This window comes from Gallus gallus, chromosome 2 (assembly GCF_016699485.2).
Source record: "Gallus gallus isolate bGalGal1 chromosome 2, bGalGal1.mat.broiler.GRCg7b, whole genome shotgun sequence".
NCBI lineage: Eukaryota > Metazoa > Chordata > Aves > Galliformes > Phasianidae > Gallus > Gallus gallus.
The window spans coordinates 19,647,461-19,673,584 of NC_052533.1; the positions used below are offsets into that span (position 1 = coordinate 19,647,461).

The 26,124-nt window shown below is 40.1% G+C and overlaps 1 protein-coding gene across 7 annotated transcripts in view; it reads left to right on the forward strand.

Moving 5' to 3' along the window:
* Positions 1 to 26,124, forward strand: part of ST8SIA6 (ST8 alpha-N-acetyl-neuraminide alpha-2,8-sialyltransferase 6) — a 63,553-nt gene that overhangs the window by 24,184 nt on the left and 13,245 nt on the right. For 4 of the 7 annotated variants that reach the window (XM_046919589.1, NM_001396567.1, NM_001396568.1 and 1 more), the window contains 5 exons: positions 3,794 to 3,892; positions 9,424 to 9,510; positions 17,406 to 17,550; positions 21,285 to 21,397; positions 23,457 to 23,549. In XM_046919589.1, the coding sequence (XP_046775545.1) occupies positions 3,794 to 3,892; positions 9,424 to 9,510; positions 17,406 to 17,550; positions 21,285 to 21,397; positions 23,457 to 23,549 (537 nt within the window). Of the gene's footprint in view, positions 1 to 2,807; positions 2,955 to 3,793; positions 3,893 to 9,423; positions 9,511 to 17,405; positions 17,551 to 21,284; positions 21,398 to 23,456; positions 23,550 to 26,124 lie in introns of those variants that run through there. The other 3 variants (XM_046919590.1, XM_046919586.1, XM_046919582.1) reach the window with 2 other exon arrangements.

A 26,124-nucleotide genomic window follows, 5' to 3' on the forward strand; every position in this document is an offset into this window, starting at 1 on the left:
ATCTGAAGTCTGTTACTGCATGGAAGTGGGTGCAATCCATGTCTTACAGATTTTTGCAGTTTAAGGAAATGTTGTATGTTGTCCTACTGTGAGTAAAATATAGAATAACAACATGCTGATAAATACGGCATATGATCTTAACGTACTGTGGCTTTATTAAAGTACAGATGGTGTACTTTCTGAGTACCTAGAACTGCCATAGGAAGGATGTCGCTCTCAAGCTGTTAGTATGTGATTAAAAAAGAAAAGAAAAGAAAAGCCTTCTTTCATATTTGGGTCAGTAAAGTTGGCTTTGAGAACATCTAGCAGTATAAGGGGATTTTGGCAGAAATGGCCATTTTGTCTGTTTTGCATATTGAAGCCAACAGAATATAACGTGGTTTTCACGTCAAGTTGTCATTTAGTTTAAGAGTTCATAAAATGAGCAGCACGTCACCAACCTGTGAGGCACGTTATCTGGTTGCACTGAAGAAGTTGTAGTGTAGTTCTCAGTATTGTACCGAGACTGTCATCCTCTAGATTAATTCATTTAGTGATAAATGTTGCCTAGCATGACTGTCCAAAGTGATGAGAAATCTAATCTGAGTCTGATGTCTGCATAACTCTACTATGAATAATGCAGGAGAAGTCTGGAATGCCGCTTGCACACCCCTGTATGTTTGAATGCAAAAACTTTCTACTCGTGAAGCAGAAGCCTCTCTAACGATGAAAAAGGAATTCAGAAACTTCACCTTTACTGGAAGAAGTCGTTGTTTTGTGTGTCTTGGAAAAATAGCTTTATTTATGTATCTTTTTGCACCATATAAAGACTGTCGGGTAAATTTTATAGGGAAGAATGCACAGAAGAAGCATTTTGGTGATCTCTCTTCTGCCTGCTTTGTATGGATAAAGACTTTGGGTGAAAAATCATGTTGGGGTCATTTTCACCAATCTTTGTATGGGCTGTGAAAAGGGAAGGCTCCTTATTGCTTTTCCTCCCACTGATGGCTTTAAAACTGATTTAATGAAAAAAAGTGGAACTGTAATTTATTTTGATCATTCTTTTTTTTTTTTTATCTGACTTCTTCCTTCTTGAATGTTTCAAGTCTTGTAAATGTGTGCATAAAAAACAATTACACATGAAATAAACGAGGCAACTCGCTTCAGTTGATCGCAGCACTATGAATTCTAAATGTTAGAAGTCTGTTGATTAAAGCTTTTATTTGGTTGAGAGAATGTTATTCACCGCCTCCGCTGACCTCAGGACATAAATTACCAGGAAGCTGTAAGGATCTTGTAGTGAGTCCCTGCGCAGAGCAGAATCCTGCTTGTGGCAGGCTGGTTGTCCTCCGGCTATGCCTGCAGGTGCCCCGGCAGTGATCTGGGTGCAGCTGCCAGCCAACTCTTGCCAGCCCAGCACCCTGTGCTGGAGGCCTCTCCTCAGCCCAGCTGCGGCCCAGGAGGGCTGCAGCCACTTGTCCAGCCAGCATCTCATGTCTCAATTCCTCAGCTGCCTTAAAAGACCATTTGCATCAGTAACGTGCACTTGATTTATTATAATAATCTTTTTTGTTGTTGTTTTTCTTAAGATACTTTTTATACAGCTAAGCTTTGCTTGTAGCTATTTTGTTTAAACTGCACCTTCAGAAGGGTTGTTTTCAGCTTACTTAGAATCATGGCAGAGGAAACATGATTTAGTACCAACTGAAGTTGTTTGGGAACAGGTCCACCTGCTGCTTCTGTCTGTACAAAACACTTGGGCCAAGCTGCAGTAAACCTTGTGTACCTGGGTTGTAAGGAGGGCATCTGCTGTCACTTACTGTGTCAGAGCTGTGGAGCTGTGCGCCTGACCCTCTGAACTGTGTACTTTGAGAGCCTTCTGCCTTCACATTTGTATGTCATCCGTTGAAAAATAATTAGATAAGAAGCTGGATGCGAAATCGGCAGTGGAGCTCTCAGCAGGTAGTGCCAGCTGTTACTGTCTGTTACAGCCTCTGCAGAATTGAAAGGACAGGGGTTTACATTGTGTTCTTACCATTCCCCTCAACAAGGGACGTGCAGACTGCAACGTTCCTTGGGGGCACTGGGTGTACGTTGGGAAGAGTTCCTTGATGGTGGAAAGATGCTGAGAGCTGATCTCTCTCTGCAGCACACTTCATGGCTGAATTTCTCCTTGTTTATGGAAAATTACGGGCAATGAAATGAGAAGAAAAGGTGCTTTATTACGTTTCCTCCCTTGTCACAGCTATGAAAATGCCAGACAGTTTAGTACCAGAATAAACAAATATTTGTTCTGGTCTTTCTTCTTCAGTCAGACTGCTTCCCATTTAAGATCTTAATTGTTTACGAAGAGTATGTACAGGAGGAGCTCATCAAAGTGTACAAATACCTACCAAGAGGGTGTACATAAGATAAAACCAGGCTCTTTCCAGAGACACCCAATGGTGTAACAAAAGGCAATGGTCATGAGCTGGCACACAGGAGGTTCCCCCTGAACCCCAGGAGCACTCTGTGCTGTGTGTGTGTGCCGGAGCACTGGCACAGGTACCCAGGGGCTGTGTGTGGGGTCTCCTTTGGAGATCTTCAGAAGTCACCTGGACATGGCCTGGGCACCTGATCTGGGTGGCCCTGCTGCAGCAAAGGCTGGGCCTCGTGGGCCCAGAGGGCCCTGTCCTCCTCAGTCGTTCTGTGACTTGAAATGGCATCTTTCCCAAGTAAGAGCTGCTTGTCAGAAATCTTGTGGATCTGTAGTCTCAGTGTTCTAGCAGTGAAGATGATGAGTTTTGATCCTTGTTAGTAAAAGAATGATTATGCAGAAGCAGACTGTATTGTGTATGAAGCAAGATGACCTTTGTGCTTCTAGGAACGGGCTCTGTTCGGTGCTGCAGCTCACACCCGGGCATGAATGAGAGCATCTGTGTCACCTGCATTTCTAGTTCTGGTTTGGGAAACAGGCCACAGTATCCAAGCGCTCTGTAAGTAGTGAGGCAGGTGTGGTGTGGAGGTGGTGAGGAACAGTGAATGTAGAAATGATGGAGGAAAGAACTTAATGATAAGCGACAATACACTCAATAGATGTTTGAAAGAAGGGGGTGATTATACCAGTTAAAACCTAGATACATGGTGAACTGAGGTGAACTGAATAAAAGCTTGGTATTACAGTCATTTGCTAATTTATAGCTCAGTCTTCTAGTAGGACTGCAAGAGCACAAGGACCACACAGGATTTTGGTGAAAATGAGGCAACAGGAGTTAAAGATCACTGTCTGGCACATGCATTGGTTCCTTTTACAAACATTTATTCTCTCTGTGTAAATAAAGAGTAAACAAGGGAGTAAGTATTAATCTCAAGTCAAGGAATTAAAGTCCAAGTAAAAAGATCAACCTCACCTGAGGTTTCCTATGTATATTATATTGGTTTTGAGTATCGCAGTTCATCAACAGCATTAGGAAACCACATCTGATGGAATGATTTAAATAGGAATATTTTAAGTATCTTTGTAATGTTCAAGAGGCTTCCTGTTTCATTTATTTTTTAATTACATTTTTCTGATTACCGTGTAAAGCAGAAAATACAATTCATTCTATAAAACAGAGTTTCTTTAAAGAATCAAATACATTGTAGTCACTAGCAGCACAGCTTACCTTTATACAAGAGCTTCACAGTAGAAGTGAATAAAATTCCTTCGGTAATGCTTTCAGCCAAATCAACAGTTATTCATCTTATCGTCAGAGCAAAGAAAATGCAGCAGCTCTGCCAGAATATACTCTTTTTAAAAATATGTTGCTTTTTTCCTGCTCCACCTTTTTAACAGAACAACTGCTAATAAAGATGGAATTTACCAGTTTGAACTGGATACAAAATGTAAGGCAATTCAGGACAACATTTTGTCATCGTCGTTCAAGAAGAAAAGGTAGGTTCTTGCTATGCTTTCTGCTTTGTTTGTTTTAAATAAAAGACTAACAGGTTGTCTGCTTCTTTTACGTAATTCTTAATGTTAGTAATGTGGAACTGCACAAGAACAAATTCAACCAATGTTCAACCAATGTTTGCTTGCATTTTTTCTCTAACATCTGTTAGATTTATTCTAGGTTGGATTTAAAAAAATAAAAATCGTAAGTCAACAAGATCTCTCATTCCCAGTTAGTAACATTTTATTCCGAGATATTTACAAAAAAAGTAGACTAGAATGTGTGAGACATAATTTTAGCCTTAAGTGTCCTCTTCCTGACTGGCAAACACTCCTGCTACAGGCTACATTAGTTAATGGCTCTTTTCTTTTGTTCACTAGAATAAATATAGAAAGGTACTAGTATAAGAACTTACTGAGTAATTACACTCATTATCACAATAACTCGTTCACAGGAAACTAATTATTCAATTTTAGATGTATCAAAAATTCTCCACCCTGAATCCATTTCTGGTTTCAACTTGCTGTTCTGCCTTCTCCTGACATGGAAAAAAAGTCTTTGCTAGTGGCTCTGCTCAATTTCCTCCCACTTAGTAAAGTAGAAGTGGAGAAGCAGCCCATTGCTTCTGACATACAACATCTTGCCTATATGGATACAGCAATATAGATAATGTTGTAAATAAGAAGAGCATCCCGTTAGGACCAAGTGCCAGCTTAAAATTAATTAAGTGCAATTGTATCTTTAAAATTGGAAGCTATTTTTTACTCCATTTATGAAGAGAAGAGGAATGGAATGAGGAACAAAAACTCTGCTAAAAATAATTACATGCTTTTCTCCATTCAAAGGACTGTAGAAGTCAAAATTTCCTTAACATTAAAGAACTTTTAAATTGTGGTTTTAAAGCTTCTCCTGACTTTTCTGCTTCTCCTCACTCTCTCATTGCATTTTAAGATCTTTCTCCTGTTTTTAAGTCACCCTATTCCCAGCTTCTATCATCTATTTCATTTTTTATCTATTTCATTTTTTTTTTCTCCTCTGTAAATGTCTCCTCTCACCACTATTCCTTCTCATCAGCAACACTATCATTGAATTTTTAACTCTTTTAAAAGATGGTAAGCCACCATGCTAGTGTTGCACTCCTCGTAAGAGCTGAAACAGAGAATAGAGCTGAAGTGTATGTTTAATACCAAGAGAAGGACAACCAGTCATTGTGTTGCCTCCAAAATCCAGCTATGGCAGTATAAATGCTGTTATTTATCCTGTGTATTATGAAGTTGTTGAGGTTGCAAGACTGCAGGCTTGCTTTTCACATCCAGAGCACATTGAAGCTGCTTGTAGGAGAAACAAGGAAGCGTCAGATGCTTTTTTTTTATGGCTAGCGAAAAAGGAGCTGAGCCATTAAATGAGGCAGAAGATGAACTGGATAGGTGGGAAGAGAAATTGGTATTTGGAATGAAGGAGCAAAGGATTGATTTGTGCTGTGAATATTGCAGCTCACTGCCCTTCACTGAGAGGAGCTGCTGGGATCTTTGCTGCTTTTTTAATGTGTGACCACAGACATGGTGTATAAATACTTTACATTACAGGGACATTCTGGACTCTCTGGCCTCTTAAATTGGCCAGGACTGGAAAAACTTACTAGTTGTAAGCTTGTCAGATGATTTGATAGTAAAAAATGCTATTTAAGTATAACAGGTTTGTGCTGGTGGTGATAAAGAGCCTGAAATGCTGAGTTCTGCTGGCACCTTTTCATTTTTATTCCAGAGTGAGCTCTGTGTATGGTCTCCTGAGGGCTTTAAAAACTGATAGTTGTTTTTGTAGTATTAAAGTGTCCAAAACACAAGAGAGCCTCCATTTCTCTGGCTTTTCCTTCTGCTGTTTTTATTTGTTTCTTCCTTGAACATAAGCCACCGAGGAGGAAGGTCTCCCTTTTTCATACCTGCTGCTCAATTTTCCTTCTAATTCAAGTTGATTCTTTTCAGGTATAGTTCCAGCAATAACCAGTGGGGCTGCATCCATCTCTGTTCTGACGTTTTACTTATTGTCTCCCTACTATCTCACCGCTGCTGTCCCTGCTGTTGTCCTCCAGTTATCTGCCAAAAATTAGAAGATACTTCATCAGTGCCTCAACTATGCATAATAATTGCACTTTAGCCACTACAGTTAATGTTGACAGCCAATGCATACCTGACAATTACCACAGGCATAACACCCTTCCAAGTGTTATTTGCCACTGAGGCTCATGCAGTATAAGTCAGTTTCCTACAGCAGCAAATTATTTTAATGTTTAGGATGCAGGTGGCAGACAAAAACAGGACCAAACATGTTTCTTTCCCTATTCTCAGCACTGTAATTACTGTCTTGTCCACATATTGTTATATCTCAATTTACCTGAGTTTTTTTTATCTTAGTAATAAAGTTATTTTAGCATCACTGAATGTGTATTGTTAGCTCCTGGGTGCCACTGGAAATGTATGTATTGTTCCAGCTCTTTAAAATGAAACAGCGGAGAAGAGGATTGTCTAGGTTACAGCAGAGCTACGGAATGATGTCCTGATGGCCTTTCTGGACTGATTCCATCGGAGTGAGTCCCTGAGGCTCCTTCAGAGCAGGAAATGGTAAAATAGGCTTTCTGAGAGGAAAACTAAGCTTTTGGGGCTGTAAACCCAGCTGCAGAAAATCCCAGAGCTTCATTTTGAGTCTTTTAAATAAATAAATAATCTGTGGGAATACTGCCTATGTTCAAGTAGAATGAATCCCATGGAACTGGCAGGATGGAAGCCTTATGCTGGGGCGGGCGGCTGCAGCAGCCTTGCAGAGCTCCTTTCCCCACGGTTTCCTGCTGAGGTATCTGTGATGCTTGTGGTGCTGAGCCAGTGCTGGCAAAGGTGGAAACTGGCAGACCACGGTGTCTGTAGGTTACAGGAGGAGCACAGCCAGAGGCACAGGGTGAGCAGAGGGGTGCTGGCTCTTGTACAGACCTGGGAGCAGTGCCCTCCAGGTGAACAGTTGAGCCCTTGGTCACCTCTGAGAGGGATTCCACCCAGCTGACAGCAGCGGAAGGGCAGCACTGTTCTTGCATTCTAACACATGGTGTTGCCCTAGGTGCAGGTACACAGCTTCTGGTACATGTACTAGAAGGCCCTCACAGCTTCTGACAGGGAGTGCCTATGCTTTTTGAGGGGCCTTAGTACTCGCAGTGTGCAAGACACTTTAATTTTTCTTCTCACTAAATGTTTCTCTGTAATTTGCTAATAACTTGTCAGTCAGTGCTGTATCTTTCTGGTAACTTCTCATTTCTGACTCTGATATTCATCTTATCAATATCTCTAGGCTAGAATTTGCTTTTTCTCTACTTTTTTTTTTTTTTTTTTTTTGCTCCTAAATAATGATAGTGTAAACAATTTTCCATATCCTGTTTTTATTTATTTATTTATTTTCCTCCCTAAACCCCAGCATCTAACATTTATTTATTGTTTAGCCTTAAGGAGTAAAACCAGATGGGTGATTCAACGTTGGGCTGTCCTGATCCTGTGCTTCTGTCCCACCTTCCCCTGCTGCATGTGCTGCCTGTCCTGCCCTGTGCTGCTGCTGGCATTTGTCTGACCCCGCAAGCAGGAGCCTGTTTGGGTAGCTGCTTCAGTAAGAAAGTGGTTCGATTTCCCTGGCTGCAGCTGCAAGGCTGCCAGCAGAACAGACCAGCAGGCAGCTACCCAAATAGGAAGGCCTTGTTCCCAGTTTCTCCACTCTTATCACTTCTTTATTCTGCCTACGGAGTTTGATGGAATCTTTCCTGATACAGTTAAACACACAAAAGAAGAATAAAACGTGCATGGTTCATGCTTTATTTATTTTTTAATATATATATTTTTAAACAAACAAAATCTGGATTGCTTTTTTTTATTTTCTTGCCATGTAGTGAATTAAGTGGCCTGCGAAGGGATTTGAGCGGGGTGAAAGCTGGTAAAACAGGGTGGGGGTCATGTAAGTACCAGGCATGGCACAAGGAGGAGAGCAGATGTGGAGCTGAGCTGAAAGGAGAAGGGATGTGCTGCACCAAGTCAGAGCAGCTGCAGTGAAACCAGTTCCCACTTTGCTCCTCTGCTCCCACTTTGGCCCATTCCTTCCCGCTCCCTTCAATAGTACAAGGACTCATAAAAATTAGTTTGTTCACAATGATGTGGTTCCCGTAGGAGTTTTCTATCTCTGGTAATGAAAATAAATGCTTCCCGTTTTTGTGCATAGAGTGAAAATTGTCACAGGTGCAACCTTGAGACAAAGACCAACTCTAATGCAGGATTCTTGTGAGGAATTTCTGTTTCTATGTGGAAGTGGAAGGTGATTTTTACTGTGGAGTAGACAAACTGGTTAACTCCAGCAGTAGCAAGAGCTTTGTGGAGCAAACAAACAAACAGTAAAAAGGGATCTGCTTTCTCAAACATTTACCATAAAGCTGTGGTACTAAACATGCTGAATACAGAAATTCAGAATTCTGCTGCAAGCCACCATTACCTTTTGGTTTTCCTTTCTATCACTTCTCACGCTCCATTTAAAAACAAGTGAAGTTTCATGCCTTCCCAGCCTTTTTTTGTTAAGGTAGTTCAAAATAAACTGTTCTAAGTTCCAGTTTAAGTAAAATCAGGATGATTTGGTTTGGGTTGTTCTTGCTGAAATCGTACAAGGCAGATGTTTATTGGAAGCATGACTCCCATAGAACTTGTAGCAATTACATCCACATTGTCTCTTATTTCCATCCACCCCATCCTCCTTTTAAATCAGAGTTGTTGTTTTTAAAAAGCTGTAGTGGGAAGCAAGCACAAATGGGGGAACTGTTAACACTGACCTAACGGGGAAGAAGTGTCTCCATTCTTTTGTCTTGTGTGCTCTGCACTATTTCACTTGTGGACAAGTGTAAATCACTTGATCCGTTAGAAAAGCAGAAAACTCTTTGGTTACCTGTACCCTGCTGGTGCTCAGTAGGGTAAAACACATTGTTTTTAAGATATAGTTTGAAGGAAAACTTATATCTGCAAATATTGGTTTACAGTATAAGATGACTGAATTGAGCTTTGGGGAATGAATATATGAGGTGAGTGAAAGAAAACTGTAACTGTAGTCTTTATTTGCAAGAACCACATGGCAAAACATTTTTGAAGTTAAAAACAACAAATACAAGAAACAGAGGTTTTGTATTTTGGACTTTTGCGGGAGAGATAATTTTTGAGGGGTCCAAACCTTCAAGGAATTGCGTGGCTGAACACTAAAGCTTGAAACAACAGCACTTGAAAGTGTGTGAGAAGTCTGTTAGGACATCGCTGTTAAGAAACGATGTTTAATAGGTCGTGCTAATTAAACAGGGACAGTACTGTTACAAATTACAGAAATAAAATAGGTCATGGAGTTCTAAAAGCAAACTGTTATATATGCACCGTGCACATTATTATTTATACATGCCTCATTTGAATGTTTTAGAGACTGTTTCTAAATATACACACATATATATTCTAGTGTTTGATGTCGTTGCCTGTTTTAGGTATCCAGAAGATTATTATCTTCACATAGTCAAAAAACTGCAGAACTGCACCTGGGTAAGGAGACCGGAAGAATCAGCAAAATTCAGGTAATTTTAATTGTCTCATTCGGAAACCTGTTTACCCTGGATTAGTATAACAAGCAATATATTTAGATCTTCCATTTTCAAAAGATAATTTGGTATTGCTTTCAGACTGCATTTGTGGTTATAAATTTCTATTATTCTTTTGATGCTAGGGCTCTTCTTGTTTATTTGAATTGGGCTGTGCAAATGGAGTAAGATAAAAGATCTACAAACATAAAGGAATTTCACCTATCTCCACTATAATGAATAGTTAACTGACTTATCTAGAATGGATTAAAAATATCGCTGACTCAAATCCTGTGGTATTAAAGGAAATGAATGTGATGTTATCCATCTGAACTGGCACTCTGGTAAAAGTCTGTGTAATGAAGCAGTGTGTTTCTCACCCCAAGACTATTGCTTCTACTGCAGAAGTGCCCTAGGCGCTCATTAGTTTGGCTGTGTATGTCATGGTCCTCGTGCATGTAAGCACATGACTAAATCTGTCCTTGTTCAGGGTGTCACAAAAGTATGTGCTCAGTAGGGACAGTGATCTGAAAAGCTTCCCCACTCATTTGGAAATGCATCATGCTGTGTTAAGAGAACAGCTTCCCTGTGCCAACTCTATTTTCTCCAGGGGAAATACTCTCTTGAATTATATTATCACATGGATTAGAGTTAAGATTCTGTCAAGATCATTAAAAATGAGTAAACTCTCCTACCTTCCAAGTCTTTGAAACTGACTAGCATTGGAAACAAAACCTACATGCTCAGCTTGTGACACTAGTGGAAGAAGTAGTGTGTTGGCAGGGAGGGGCTCAAGTAAAGCTTTTCACGCAACATAATTTGCTGTCTTTGCTGCATATCAGTGGTATATTACACAGAGTTAGGATTTATGGAACTTTCAGTTAGGCAGGCTTCAGCTGAGCACAGAGATATTGGAGCACGATGAGGAGCTGTTGAAGCAGTCTGTTCTGTGTCAGAATAGGCAGGTGTTTTGTAAAGAGTTGACAAGAGGTGAAATGACTTTTGTCTGCTAAAGTTAGGATTTTTGTTTTCCTGTTGATTCTTTTTTAACTTCTCTTCCTTCTAAATGGACCGGCCACCACTTGAGAGCAATTTGTCACTTTGTCTATGCTGGATACATGAGCCATTGTCAGAGCGACCACTCCTTCTTCCAGCTTGGCTTCTTTCTCATTTTTTGCTTCCACAATCTCCCTTCTGCTGGGACAGCTTCTACATCTCCCAGGCCTATGAGAATGGAACATGGTGCTTTCTGTCTAAACCCTCATATAAGACTGTTGGACTTTTAGTTCAAGATGCTTACTATTTCTTTTGCTGTCTTTTTGCCTTCTGGCAAGGAGTTTAGGTTGTAAGTGACCAAGGTGGCTTATACTACCAGTAATCGGACTGGAACTGTATGTAAGAGCAAAGTGTGGGGTGCACTAAGCCATCTAGAAAATGTGGACTGTATTTACACTAAGGTGAGCTTGCTAGCTTTAACTTAGCTCTAATGCCAAGTGAAAAATATGTTTTGCAACTCATGGTTCAGCACAAGCTGGACAAACTCTGTTACTCCTTTGACATTCAGAGGCTCTGCTGTTAGGGTTTCAAAGCTATTTTACATCTAAATTTGCTAGAACACTAACCAGTTTATATATAATAACTCATACTGTATTGGAGTACTGAAGACAATCTCTATGAAGTTTGACCTGCTTCAGCATCATTCAGATGTTCTGTCGATATGACCAAGGACTGGTACTTAGATGTTTCAGCTGTTGCTGATGATTATCATTCAAAATATGTGTACTTTTGCATAAGTCCTTTGTTTTTTTTGTTCTTTCTGACTCATTTTCTGGAAACAGGATATTAAAACTTTACAATTGCCCTCACTCCCAGACCATACTGGAGACTTTCAAGGCTTCCAGTTCCCTAGCAGTTGGTCAATACAAGCTTTTGAAGAAGAAGAAGAAGAAAAAAAATAAAGCAAAGGAAATTCAGTATAAAATTTACTAAGTCAGTATACAATCCATGCTTACTGCACTCCCAGATGTGTTTATCAGACTTAAGCACAAGAGCCTGAACTAGCTTTAAAAGGACTCTCTAGCTGAGAAATGATGCATTGACAGAGCTCTATGGGGAACAGAGCTTCTAGAAATGCAGTGAAATTAATGATTTAATAATCCCTTGGCAGTGCATCTTGTCCTTTTTCTAACTTTGTCTAGTATCGGTAATGCACAATAATTGTATAATATAAATATTACTCAATTCTAAAAATCTCATTAAGTGGGTAGATAAACACACACATTTTGCAGAAGAGGAAATTAATCTCAAAGGGGCCGTGCAGCAGGAACTGGGTAATACAGCTAGCCACCTTCAGGAGGAGAGTGTGAAGCTGCCTGTCACATTATTCACCTGCAATGCCACCAGAAATCTGCCTGCTGACTAGACTGCAGAGAAGCTGCTTGACTTCTTTCCCTGTTTGCCCATCTGTTAAATGGAGTGAACACTTACATGCTTCTCAGGCGTGGTGTCAATTGCAGAACATTTTGGTATTATGCTGAAGTTTTAAAGAAGAGATGTGAATATTTATAAGGGACTTAATGTTTTGTGCTTCAGGGCATAAGCTAACCTCTGTTTTATAAGGTTCAGAAGAAGCTCTCCAGGGGTAGTGCATTTCTCAGAGTAGCTTTCTTGTGTTTTCCTTTGCAGCTTTTGCTGTTGGCTACCATCACAGGAGTAGTGGGGTGAATGGATATGTGATCCAGTGCAGAAACTCAGGTGTTCCTAGAAGAAAGTGTTGTTTGCCAATGAGTACTCATCATTTCTCCTTGTAAACCAAACTCCCAACAGATCCGAGCCAAAACAAACAAACAAAAAACGACACAAACCGAAAAAAAACAACAACAGGACATGAAACAGAAGTGCAATTCAGGAAAGAAATACTTGCCTTTATGTATTGGCAGAAAGGATGTAGCTGAGAGCCCTAGTTTGCACAGGCCACCGTGTTTGTGCTATGGCATTGTACAAAAAGCAGAGTGCGGGATTCTAGGTTGACCCTCCCCTGCCTAGCTCCGCTCTGCCATGCAGCTATGCAGACTCTTTCCTTTTGTTGTCAGAGAGCTGTCTTTCTCGCTTTTTAAATGTTGTCTAATAAGCTGCTCCAGAATATGTACTCACGTGCACTGGACTACATTACTATCCGGCAGTACTCAGTGGTTCTTGGCAACTGTGTACTGTTTACCCATGCATTTCTCAAAGTCAAAAAGAATCATAAGGCAAGTACAAACCATGGTTTCCTCTTTAATACCTTTAATACCTCTCTTCTGTGGTGGATTTTGTCCAGCCTCTGTTGGCTCTCACACCTACAGCTAATTCAGTATCTGTAATGCTGATATCAGTACTGCTAGATTTGGGTTCCCTCAGAGAAGCCCATGGGAACACATGGTTCATTGTTCCCACAATCCAGTTAAGATTCGGAGTGCCCCATAAAATTGTCAGCTGCTGTTTAGGAGCTCCTATCTAGCTAACAATGGATGCTGGAGAAGGTGGTGTATTTATATATACGTGGCAATGCTGCTAGTTTACTGGTATAAATGGCATCCTACTAAGTGATTTAGGGAAATTCTTCAGCATTTATATACATGCTACTGACACATAGAGAAATATTTAAATTACCTAATTACAGATACCCAAGTGTGGTGACAATTAGAACAAGGTACTGGGAAAAAAAATATTTTCTTCCATAAATAGTAATCTACTGACATTTGTTGCTTGAAACACTTTGTCCTTTATTCAAATGATATTAAAACCATGGTGTGAAATACCCTTAGCATCAGGCTTTAAATAATTGCCATTCTTACTTTGTGTTTGGTTATCTATTCTATGTGGTCTTTCAATTCTTGACTGAGTACAACTGGAGATCCACAAATAGATATGACTGTGTAAGCATTGCTGGCGTGGATAATGTGCAAACACTATATAACAGGAGTGACAAGATATTCTTTTTGCAAACAAGCATTCATTTGTACAGATGTTTGTTGAACACCTACTACTTAGAAAATGCGTAGTTAACCTTTTGGCTTGCTTCAGCCACTTTGAGCGAAGAGAAATTGGCTTGGGCTGCATACAAAATATATAATTTAGTTAACGTATATAAGTAACAAAACTTATTCTTTTATTTTTTTTTATTAAAACATAAAAAAGGAGAGCACCAATAACATAAAACTAGTGGGATATTTGACCTTGTTTTTGTGAAACTGATGCATCAGGCTGTTTTGATGACAGTGATTGCCATTCTTAGTGAGTCCTCAAGGTGTTTGTCAGTGATTTTTGATAAAATTTTACTCTTCCTGTGCTTCACCCTTGAAAATAGTTTTCAAATATACATACTGCCAGAAAGCAATGACATGAATAAGGCGTGACTGTGACATGAAGGATATCTTTCTCTGTTAAGAGAGGGCTTATAAAATTCTGGTAAAGGGACGTGATCAAAAGTTTGAGTTGAATATATGACTCCAATTCTATACATCCAATTTGAAAAGTCACATGTAATGTATGATTTTTTTTGCAATCTTGAAACCTAATCTCAAATTCTTTTATCAAAACAGAAAGCATAGCTGCATATTTTTCACTGTTCCTGGGACTGTTTGACTGATGTATCAAAATGCATACAGTGATTTGCCATAACTTGAGTTAGCGCTGCGCTGTGCCCTCCCCTTCTCCTGCTTTCAGCCCAATGCAATCACACACCATTGTGTGGTCGTTGCTGAGTGATGGGCTGCATGCGGCCCATGGCCCAAGGGTTGGTCATGCCTGACTTAGAACAATGTTTTGCATTTTTTAATACTTATACAGTGTCCCTCTCCATTTTTCCCCCACTGTGTTATCTTTTTCAAAGCTCCAAGCAACTCCATTGTCAATGAATTTTCTTCTCTAAATGGTTAGTAGTTCTCTTTGTGTCTCACCTGATTAGATAGGTATATCCTATCAATTGATGCATAATGCCTGGCCATGAATACTTCAGCTTCACAATCCGAAAATTTGGTTCAGTGACAGCAGAGAGATCTTTGTTCTCTAAACTGAATGCATTATAGGGTTTTGTGTCTGATTTCAGAGTTCTGATGGGGCTAACTATTGCTTTTCACAGGATAGGATGTTTACATACATGTATATTTTTATAGACTTGAAGGCAGCAGAAGTTCTAAGGTGAGTGATAGAGACTCCAACAAAACATTTAAGGACATCTGAATGTATTCTGGAGTGCAACTGGGCTGTCTGTACCTCAGAGAAGATAGCTGTCCTATTTGGAAGTTGGGATATGATTATTTAACACTTGTGATATCATGCACAAGAAAACTGTGCTGAACAGTTGAAGAAATGAATAATTATTTAATGGACTTACAACCACCCATTTGTTCACTTAAGTACTATATCCAGTACTTCTCATTGTGATTCCTTTCATCTCCTTGGCTCTTTCTTTCATTGGTTTCTTACAATCACTTGTTCTGTGTGGATTGAAATCTTTGCTAATTCTTTAGAGGCTGAAGACTCTCAGTGTTTCTGTAATAATCGTAACAATTAATAATAAGGAGAAGGCTGATAATGACTTTGCATGAGAAAGGGAGACCAATAGTGAAATCTCAGAGCTGCCTGAAAGCGCTGTTCTTAAAGCTCCACACAGAAAGCTGTGTTGGGTGGCTTCCTCTGCAAAGGCTCTCCTAACTGCAGTCAATAGAGTCTCAGGTTCCCTAGGTAACTTGAATATGAATTATTATATTAGTATTCTTCAAAGGTTTTCCACTTAAAAGAAATGTTTCATTAGTGCAACAAATTACAGAGCCCAATTGGGTGCGAGCTGTAATTGTTTTTTACACCTCCACATCCCTTTGCTTTACAGACTTCTAAGCTTGATTTATTCTAATTTGGGCTGTACTCCTATGGTGGCAAATAATCTGCAGTTCTTCCAAATAGCTGCAACTCGTGTTTTTGCTGGAAGCTAGCAAATAGCTAAAAAAGCCCTCAAAATGGCTGGGCAGGAAGGGAGGGTGGATATGGAGAAGGGCTGAGCAGATGCTGTGTTTCAAGGAAGCGTCTGGGCACTGTGTTTCTGGGCTATCTTGCATAGCTTGAAGCCTGGCAAAGTGATACAACAGTTCTTCACGAGCAGTCTCGTACTGTGATAGCTGTAGGCTCTGCCCTCTCTCCTTACTGAAAATGAAGAGAAAGGGAAACTCCTGGGTATAAAATGGGTTTTAAAAATCCAGATGTTACATCACAATTTAGCCAGCACAACATTTCAGTCCTACCAATATATTTGTAAGTTTTTATTTAAAAAAAACAACCTTAAAAGTACCCTAGATCTTGAAAGAAATAGTCGAAATCAACCCATTTTCCCAGTCCTGTAATTAACCCTCCTGCTTTTTATTTCACTCAAACTCTATTACCATTTTCCTGCTTTATTATTTCTTCTGAGAAAGGTGTGAAACATTCTTGGAGGTTATGAGATCCTCCTCTTACTTGAAAGGAACAATTTTTAGTATGTTACACAAAGGTATGTAACAGTATTGCTTAACACATCTGTGTACTGCTACAAAACATAGTCAAAACAAATGAAATACCCTGCAAGGTCATTTTATGCTTACATAAGCTCACACCACCACATAATCAATAGCTTTCCTAACACTAAACAGATCAATAACTCCGCTGTACTCTCTGAAATCTTCCATTCCAGTGTACATGAAAAAACATAGAACTCCAAGATTATTGTGTGATTTAAGAATACATTTGCTTCATGTTTAATAGACCGTAGGTAAAATCAGAGACTTATTCCCATTTCAGAAAAGAAAAAGGCTTGGTCAAGACATGGGAATTGGTGACACTGTGGAGAAATGGATGAATCTGTTAATTGCTTTGCAGATGTCATACTCTCCTAAAGATTGAAGAATTCCTGTAAGGGAAAACTAATTCTGCATTAGATTTTGTTATATTTTTATGGTTGACTCTTTCCAAATGTTTTGTTTGAAAAATGTATTACACTTTTTGCATATTCAGCCCTGGTTTCAGATACAACCTTGCATTTCATTGTCTTAGACATATATGACATACTTCATTTATGAAGAGTTCAAGGGCTCGTCAGTGTGGCATATCCCTTCACCACATCCTGTTTCAGATATATTTAATCACTCTTTTCTAAAAGGCTGCAGTAACTCTTAATATGCCCTGTTGCACTTTGATGCTGTTGACTTGGATTGTCAAAAACCTGGAGAAACCACTGTTCTACAGCTCCCGGTGCAGTACTGTAAGGTGATTGCTTGCCCATTATAAAGGATTGCATAAGTAAGCACAGATAAAATATCCCCTCACTGTTTGTGACTGAACCCTTTAAATTTTGCTGGTATATTGCAGGTATTTTGTAGGTTCTTTGAACTGTCATGAAAATCTCCTCACTATGAAATTTCACAATCTTTTTTTGTCTTCAGTACAACAGCTCATATGAACTGATGACTGCAAATACCCAAGGCAGACAACACCTGAACAACTGTCGGGAAAATAAAGATTTTCTCTGGTTGTTAGCAATCTACAGACATTTGTTGCTTGAAATATTTTGTCCTTTATTCAAATGATGTCAAAAACCATGTTGTGAAATACACTTAACTTACAGGAATTACAGCCTTAAATAATTGCCATTCAAGAGAAGGTTCTCTTGAATTGATTAGTTTCTGAATATTTGCTGTGAAATTGGGCTTGCTTTACAAAGCAAGTGAAGGGAAATGACATTCCTATAGAGGGCTCATACAGACTTCTGGTGCTTAGATAGAAATGGTTTTCATTCATTTAGCTCTCTACCACCTCATTTCCATTTATTTGCCTGTCTTTGAGCAGGTTTGGTTTGTTTGTTTGTTTGTTTGTTTTTTCAGGTCAGAGTTAGCTTCCTGCTGTAATGCAGTTCACAATTTTATTGCTTCTCAAAACAACACCCCACTGGGAAGTAACATGAGTTATGAAGTGGACAGTAAAAAGACCATCCTCATTACAGAAGACATTTTTAGAATGCTGCCTGTGGTAAGAACTGTATCCTTGCCTGTTATTGTAATTACAGTATCGTATATACTTTGGAATAGTAATAGAGCTGCTTTATTTCTCTGGAAGAGCCCCTTCACCCTGTATGCTTTTCCTCATTCACTTTGTGTGACTTCTTTTTTAGCCTTCCTTTGCCAGTGGTATAGGCATGAACAGCACCTCATAGATCTGATTGTAGGTAGGGTTACTGCAGAACCCAAGCTGCTGCCTGTCGTGGCAGTCAGCTGAATTCAGGGCTGAAGAATTGAGGAAGGTTGCTTTTTTTTCATTCTCATTTTAAAATACATTTCAGTTTTGAGCTATATTTCATATTCCTGGTATTCCCATGCTGTTTCTCCTGAAGGCTAAGGCTTGTCACTTGTGGAGGCTGTTTGGGGGATAAATCTGATGGTGAGATGAAGCCTTTGCAGCCAGAAACACAGACTGAGCAAAGGAATTAGATTTTATAGCTCAGATCTTTTAGCAGAGATTTAAGATCTAGAAACCAGACAAAGGTGTCCTGGTTTCAGCTGAGATTGTTAATATTGCACTGTTGCTTTGGTTGTTTCTGAGTGGTAAGGGGGCTGAACTGAGCCACTCAGTGAGGAAGAGCCACTGCCTTTATGGTGCAGCAGAGGGGGATGGGACAGAGCCAGAAGAGATGGCCAGAATTAGGCCTGGGGTTATTCCATAGCATGGGTGCAGAGCTGGCTTTGGGGGTGTTTGCTGCTTGTGGATTGGCTTCGTGTTTATTGGCAAATGGTGAGACCTTGTGTTGGTAGTGGAGCATCAGTTGGTGGGTAATTGCGTATATTTAGTTATTGTTGTATTTTTGTTTTTGTTTTCTTTTTCTGTTTTTCTGAATAGTTTTTATCTCAACCCCCGAGTTCTCTTTTGTTTCTAGTCCTCTCCTTATTCTACCTGGGGAGGAATGAACAAATGAATATGTGGTGTTGAGCTACTTGCTGGATTAAATTTCAACAGTCCTTTTGGCAATCAATGTGAAGCTTGAAGGGTTGAAATGACAACAGATCTGATGAGAGCTTGTTAAAACAAAATTGTAACAAGCGTTACGGTAATTTAATAGTTGCTGGTCACAATGCTATTTTTTTATTATTTTTGAAGATCTGTCAGAGTTTTTTCGTGGAACCATATTACTTTCTATATATGATCCCTGTTGCACTGTTTGCCATCTCTGGGGGCTGGACTAAGGTTATCATTTTTCTGTAACACTGGTTGCAAAATTAATCTGATATCTGTATTTGATATTTCAGTAATCTTCATACTTTGGAAACTATATCTTGGAAGCTATTAATAATTTCACTTTTTACTGGGTCTCCTCAGGGAGCCAGGCTATGGTGGAGACAAGTGGTAATGTTCAAATCAGTATGCTCCTAATGCTATCCCTACTTAATGTGTTTCAGCTTTTGTTTAAGGTTAAACAACTATTTATGAACATCCTCCAGAGGTCTGCCCCAAGGCTGGATAGTTATGAGTGGCAGAGAGTGGGGGTTGATATGGGTGGGTACCTAAAGCAGTGGGCACCCCCAGTGTTTTGGAATTTTATCTCTGAACAACTGCAGAATCCTGAAAAATTTGGAAGAGGTATGCTGTTGCCTTGGCAATCCTGGAGAGCCAAAAATCACTGCAGTGTGCTGGGACCTGGTCCATTTTTACTGAGACCTGTTCAATACTTTACAGCACCCTAAATGGAAAGAGGTGTCTGGATTTGATGACAGTGCAATAGGCCCAGCTATTGCTTCGTCCCCTGTGACAGGCCTTGTAGTTCAACTAGAGAACCAGCCTGTACCACTATCAATTGCCCCTATATAAAGGGCAAATAAATGGCTGCAAAAGTCAACTCATTTAGTAAGGAAAGAAACCCCTACTAAAACAAGGATGGAAGAAAATGAAGCAGAGCTATCATAAGGACAGGAGGAGAAAGAATCAGCATTCATAAAGGGGACAAAAACAGTCTGACCCCTAACTGTGGGTGAACTGCGAGACATGTGAAAAGACCTCAGCCGTCATCCAGGAGATCATATTGTCACCTGGCTGCTCCAATGCTGGAATAATGAGACCAGTAACCTGGTCTTAGCAGGAATAAAAGCCAGACAGCTGGGATCCCTTTCCAGGGAAGGAGTCATTAACAAAGCAATTGGATAAGGGACTCAAACCTTCACTCTAACGAAGACATTCCCAGGCAAATGGACCACCGTGAAGAAATGTATCTAGTACCTGAGGGAATTAGCTGTGCTAGACATGATGTATAACGTTGACCTAGACAATGATCAGTTATCCCAAGATCCAGATGATGTCAGGTGCTGGCAGTCTGTGACAAAAATTTGTATGGAGTGCAGCATCATTGTATGCCAGCACAATTACAGGAATGTTCTGGAATGATAATGAAAAAAACAGTGGATGAAGTGGCAACTCTACTTCAACAATATGGAGAAAATCTCTCTTCCTCCCCATGTCTCAGCATGGAGAAACTATTCTGGGAGTTCAAAGACAGGATGTCCTATCCAATTCTGATTTGTGTGATGAGCCTAGTGCTTTCTTATGCTGCTGTGAATCACTAAAGAAATGGAAGAGGTGACAGTGGTTCCAAATGAAAGAAAAAGTGTAGGATTTCTTAACGTATGTTTGGTAGGCTAGCCACAGTTCTCTGTCCTGTGTGTTCCCCTACTGTCTTTTCAGAATTAAACAGGATACTTCAACATGGTTAATGATACGTTGCCAGGCAACATGACATCTGCCATTTTCCCTGCTCTTTTTACCTTGTTGATAACGGTTCCCCTGTATGCTTTTTTTTTTTTTTTTTTTTTTGAGCTAATTGATGAGAATATGAGGAGGGATCATGCTTCATGTAACCAAGTTTTGACTCACTTTTACATGTAGATTCAGTTTCTGCATTTGAAGTAGCCCTGCTGATGGTCTTCTCTGTTGAATGTCTGTGCTCCCGTAGCAGGAGGGAGTGAATGAGACGTATGAGAAGTTTCTGAGACTCTGAGATAATAACCAACTAAATTAATATCAACTGAAATAATCAACAATTTATATTAATTTGCTAAGTTGTGATCTGTGCTCATTCACAAGTGGATTCAGTAAGGTCCCGTTCAGCTTCCCCAGGGCAAAACAGCAACCTATAACAAGAAGAGAAACAGAGAGGATGAATAGCCAGAAACAGTAACTGCTTCACCTAGCAGTCAAATTCACTGTGAGTTAAGCCAGAGCACATGCTTATCCATTGCAGCACCTTCAGGTTCCACTAAATTCGTCATTTTACCTCAAATATAATTGAGTGATGACAAAGTAATAAGCATTTGCAAGGTTACCTTCTATTAGCTGACATGGACGATGACAATGTGACAATTCCCAGTCTGTTGAAGTGAAAAGGAAAATGGGAGAATTTAAGCTGTCTTCTGTAGGAGCTAGTTCCTTAGTTTTGCAAAGATTCAATCCAGTGCTAGTTTTTTTCATTACCCAAATGTAAATTATATTCATCCCACTGATACTATACCATCAAAATACAGAGGACAGAAGTAGCAGTTTTCAGTCTGTTGGTGACTATTTTTGGTTTTTGGCCGTCTGAGCCTAGCAATGCTTTCTGCTAAATGGTGAATGCTTTCACTGGGATTTACGAGATTAAAGCTGCAAGGACAGATGACTGAAGGCACAAAGAGACAATCAAAAAATTTGTTAAGCATGCACCGTGTCTTTTTATTTGTTTGCAGTCCTCTCCTCTTTCAGTTTATCCCTTCAAGAACTGTGCAGTGGTTGGAAATGGAGGCATTCTGAAAAATTCCAGCTGTGGAGCTGAAATCGATCGTTCTGACTTTGTGTTTCGGTAAGAGCTGCTTCATCTGTCTGAAGGCTGTTGGACATTTCTACAAGCTTGGCAGGTGTGGAAGCATGCCAATGCCAGATTGTATCAATGAGGAGAGATCCACCTCTCAAAGGGTACTCCTCCAGCTTTATAGACTTAAGAACTCTGTTTCCTTAGTAAAGAAGGGATTTTATGGGTACATGTGTAATCCAAAATTAGAAGGATACCTTGCCAGTAGTGTGAAACATGATTATCTGAGAAAGTGATATTTCTTTTCAATCAACACTCTTAAGGAAAGGGAACTTTAAACATCATCTAGTCCAACTGCTCTGCAACGAACAGGTATGATCAACGCCCAGTGGAATCAAGTGCATTCTCAGTAAGTTTGCTGATCACACCAAGCTGGGTGATGCAGTTGACACAACAGAAGGAAGGGATGCCATCCAGAGGAACCTGGAAATGCTTGCAAGATGGGCCCAGAGTGAGAACCTAATGAGGTTCAACAGGGCCAAGTGCAGGGTGTTGGGCCAAGGTAATCCCAGAAATGCATGCAGACTGAGAGAACTCACTGAGAGCAGCCCTGCAGAGAAAGACTTGGGGGTTCTGGTGGATGAAAAGCTTGGTACGAGCCAGCAGTGTGTGCTGGCAGCCTGGAAGGCCAACTGTATCCTGGGCTGCATCATAAGAGGGGTGACCAGTTGAGGGAGAGGAAGAGGGAGGGGATTGCCCTCCTATACTCTGTCCTTTGTTGGGTCCCATCTGGAGTACTGCCTCCAGGCCTGGAGTCCCTAACACAAGAAAGACGTGGAGCTGTTGGAGTGGGTCTAGAGAAGGCTATGAAGATGATCAGAGGGCTGGAGCGCCTCTCCTATAAAGAAAGGTTGAGGGAACTGGGCTTGTTTAGTTTGGAGAAGGCTCTGGGGAGACCTCATTGTGGTCTTCCAGAAATTGAGGGGAGCTTAAAAGTAGGAGAGAGACCTCCTTTTTTACATGGTCTGATAGTGAGAGGACAAGGGGAAATGACCTTAAACTAAAAGAGGAGACATATAGGTTAGATATTATGTGGAAATTTTTTACTCGGAGGTGCTGAGGCACTGGCACAGCTGCCTAGAGTTGTGGATGCCCCATCCCTGGAGCCACTCAAGGCCAGCATGGATGAGGCCCTGGACAGCCTCATCTGGTGGATGGCAATTCTGTCTACAGTAGAGGGTTGGAACTGGGTGACATTTACTTCCCTTCCAACCCAAGCCTTTCTATCACATCTCTGGTTAGATCAGGTTGTTCAGAGCCTCATCCTGTTTCTTCAGCTCCCTGTGTAGAATGTGGAGAAAAACAGGCAAATTTGGAGCAAAATTTGGCCCACTCTTTCAGTGCAAGTGAGAGATTGTTGTTTCTGCAAGGAAACACTAACCAAAATACTTCTCTCAACAACAACCGATCACATGGTCTCGTTGACTCTGTTTCCTTTCCTGTCTTTGAGTAATATATAGGCTTTTCAAACAATTAAAAAAAAATCTTTTCAATTAGATAACTGATCTTAATACAAGTGAGAATTCTGTATACTAACATGCTAAACCTAAATGTGTGACTTCAAAAGAATATCTCCTTTACCTTATGACCAAAACCATTCTTTCTGCAGCTGGGCAAGTTCTGCTATTATCTCATGAAACAGCCATCAGCATTGCTGTGCCAACTGAGGGATTGGTATCAATCAGTCTTTTTAGATAGAAAATAATAGAAAACTTTGCAGATTAAATGCATAGTTTAGGCAAGAGGTGCAGTATTTTCAGGCAGCTAACATAGGGCATTCATAGACCATCTCCTTACAGGATTTTAACTGTGCTTCTGATTTGTGATATGATTTATGAAAATGAGCTCTCTGTGCCCTATTTTAACCATCTGTACAGTAGATTATTATTATTTTTTTTTTAACAAAAGTGCTAGTGCCGTAAGCCTTATTTAATATTTGCAAAGTAGTTAGGGGTTCCTGGGAGCTGCATGAAAGTGCCATTGCACAACAGAGGAATTTGCAAATAAATACTATGAAGCATCTGCTTACATAAATGTTTCTCAATTTCAGGTGTAACCTCCCTCCAACAATGGGAAGCATTAGCAAAGATGTCGGCAATAAAACAAACCTTGTGACGGTTAATCCAAGTATCATAGCTCAGAAGTAAGTAATACTGAAATGCTGTTTCTGTGCAATATTATATAATTGCTTGACGTGATTTAGACTTCGTTAAAAATCCATTGAGATAACAACACAGAGAGCAGTGCATACTGATTGCTTCATTAATGAGCTTTAGTTCCCATGTAAAATATGTACCATTCTAAATGGAAATCTATTATGCTTGGCCTTTTTTTAGCAGAAAGGAGTCAGCAGTACCCAGATTAGCAAGTTACTTGGTTGGCACCAGTCTAAACTTTATGACCGAGTAAAACTGATGATTGCAAGCCCAAGATGCTTCCTTTCCTTCCATGACCTTTATGACCCCATAACGTAAGAAAGGAATTACAATAATAAATCAGGAAAGCTTGGAAATATGTGTCCAGCTCTATCAGTAAGACTGTAAACACATGTTTCTAGTTAATATGCTAAGGAGCTTTTCTGATGAAGGATATTTCCTAAATGGATGCCCAACATCTGCAGTCTGTTTTTTCATTCAACACTGGTCACTCTTTTCTTCTCAGTAGTTTTTTTACTTCCTTGATGAAAAGAAAATCTAATAACACCAGCCTGACTAATCCAACATCTTCAGACATCTTCAGCAGTCTGGAGCTGCAGCTTATCTATGAAAAGGACTGCCGTGGCATGTTATTTACTGCTTACTGATCTTACTGTTTATCATTGTCTGTTGTATCAGTATTTGTCAAATAGACATCAGGCAAAGCTTGTTTTGATTTTTTTTTCCATCGTTAGCAGACAGAAGGAAAGGTACAGTAAGCATAGAAATGACTAATAGGCATTTGCCATTGTTTCAGGATATAAACTAAACTTTTGCAATAAGTGTTAACTGCTTTGATGGCTACCCAGCCCTTTTTAACTTAGGTGAAGATGAATTATAGCTTGCCGTAAAATAGTTTTGGCTCATTGATGTTAATGGAGGTGCACAGAAATCAGAGATAGAAAAGTTGGTCCAGTGACTCCGCTTGTGACTGCTGACCGAGTGTGTGATTTCTCTGACCTTGATCACAGTCCCTTGCCACAGGTACACTCATTTTTTTTTAGCCAAATGAAGCCACCTTGAAGTCAACAGGACTTACTGAAGAAATCCTGTGTGAGGATGACATCAGATTATGGGAAACCTTTAGGATTTGAAAAAAGAAAATGATTATTTAAATATTCAGAGAAGACTTCTAAAGCTTTTGAAGGAGGAAAGGACAAGGAAGCACCACACAGTTGGCAGAGCTAACTTTGTTTTCTCATCTCTTACTTAATTCACTTTGATTTCTAATTCTGTGTTTCAGTACTGAGTTAGTTTGATGTTACCTCTTGAACTCCAGGCCTGTCCAGCCCTTGGCCCCCCAGACTGCATGCAGTCCATCCCAGCCCATCCAGCGGCAGGCCCCATGCCCTGCTGTGCCATCATGGCAGCGTCTCTTCCATGCAGAGCAACCAGGCCTGGCCTTGGATGCGCACTACTCACTCAGCAACAACCAAAACATCAGCCAGAGACAATTCCTCTTCACACAGTGTGGCCCTGGCAAGCCAAAAATTTATCAGACTCTCTTGAAGGAAACAAGCACAGTTCTTGTGTGTCCTAATGAAGCTGGGCTACACCACATCTTATAGCAGGAACACTTGAAGGGAAAGAAATTTGTGGCTTCTAGCTAAGAAGGAAGTACAGATATCTCAATTCTGACCTGGAGGCTTTTTATACATATTACACTGAGTAGAAACAAAGATAATTCTGGGAGGAGAGGCCAGAAGTTCACCCTTAGAAATAAGCTCAGGACTCTTGCTTGCTTTCACTACATGGCTCTTGGATGCACAGGGGACTAGGCTGAGCAGGATGGGCTGAGAGTCTCTCATTCATTGTGTTTCAAAGTCTGCTGGTAATGGGATTTTTCCAAGAAGCAGAAACTGTAAGTTTATATCCCTTCAGACTGACTCTGGTTCTCTTTCTCTTTGCATGAGCTCAACTGTGCAAGAGGCAGTTGTTAACTACAGTGAGAGTTTTGAGTGTAAATAGCAGTAGCTGCTGTCCTCTATGTTGAAGTTCTGCATGAGAAGAGAGTTTGAACGTGCTCAAGTTGCAAAGAGAAATGAAAATACTTTTTCCATTTTCTGGAAATAGAGCCATTTGTGAACAGTGGTCTCTGTTAGCCAATAAAAGGTGAAAGTGCACTGCTCACATGGGCAGCTGCCAAAAGAAGAGGACTCAGTGTTTTGAAACCCAAAGGAATTGCAAGTGCCATATGTTCAGATGATTCAGACAACTAAGATATAAGGTAAATTAACTGAGAGGCACCCTTGTGTCTTGTATCGCTCTGTAAAGTTCAGTATTTGGGAGCACTGCATTATTTGATGATGAGAAAAATGTCTCTTTGCTGACTGTTGGGGAGCCAAACCAACTGAGTATAAATCTTCTTCACCTGTGAAATTAGGGCACCATTGTTCCCTTTGTTGTCAAAAGAGATAGACACGCCTATATTTCAGCTGTTTTAAAAGCACGTCAAAAGCAACTAAAACCCTGCAAAAAATTGAGCACCCACTCATCTTTAATGCTTCAAGACTGCTCATGTGC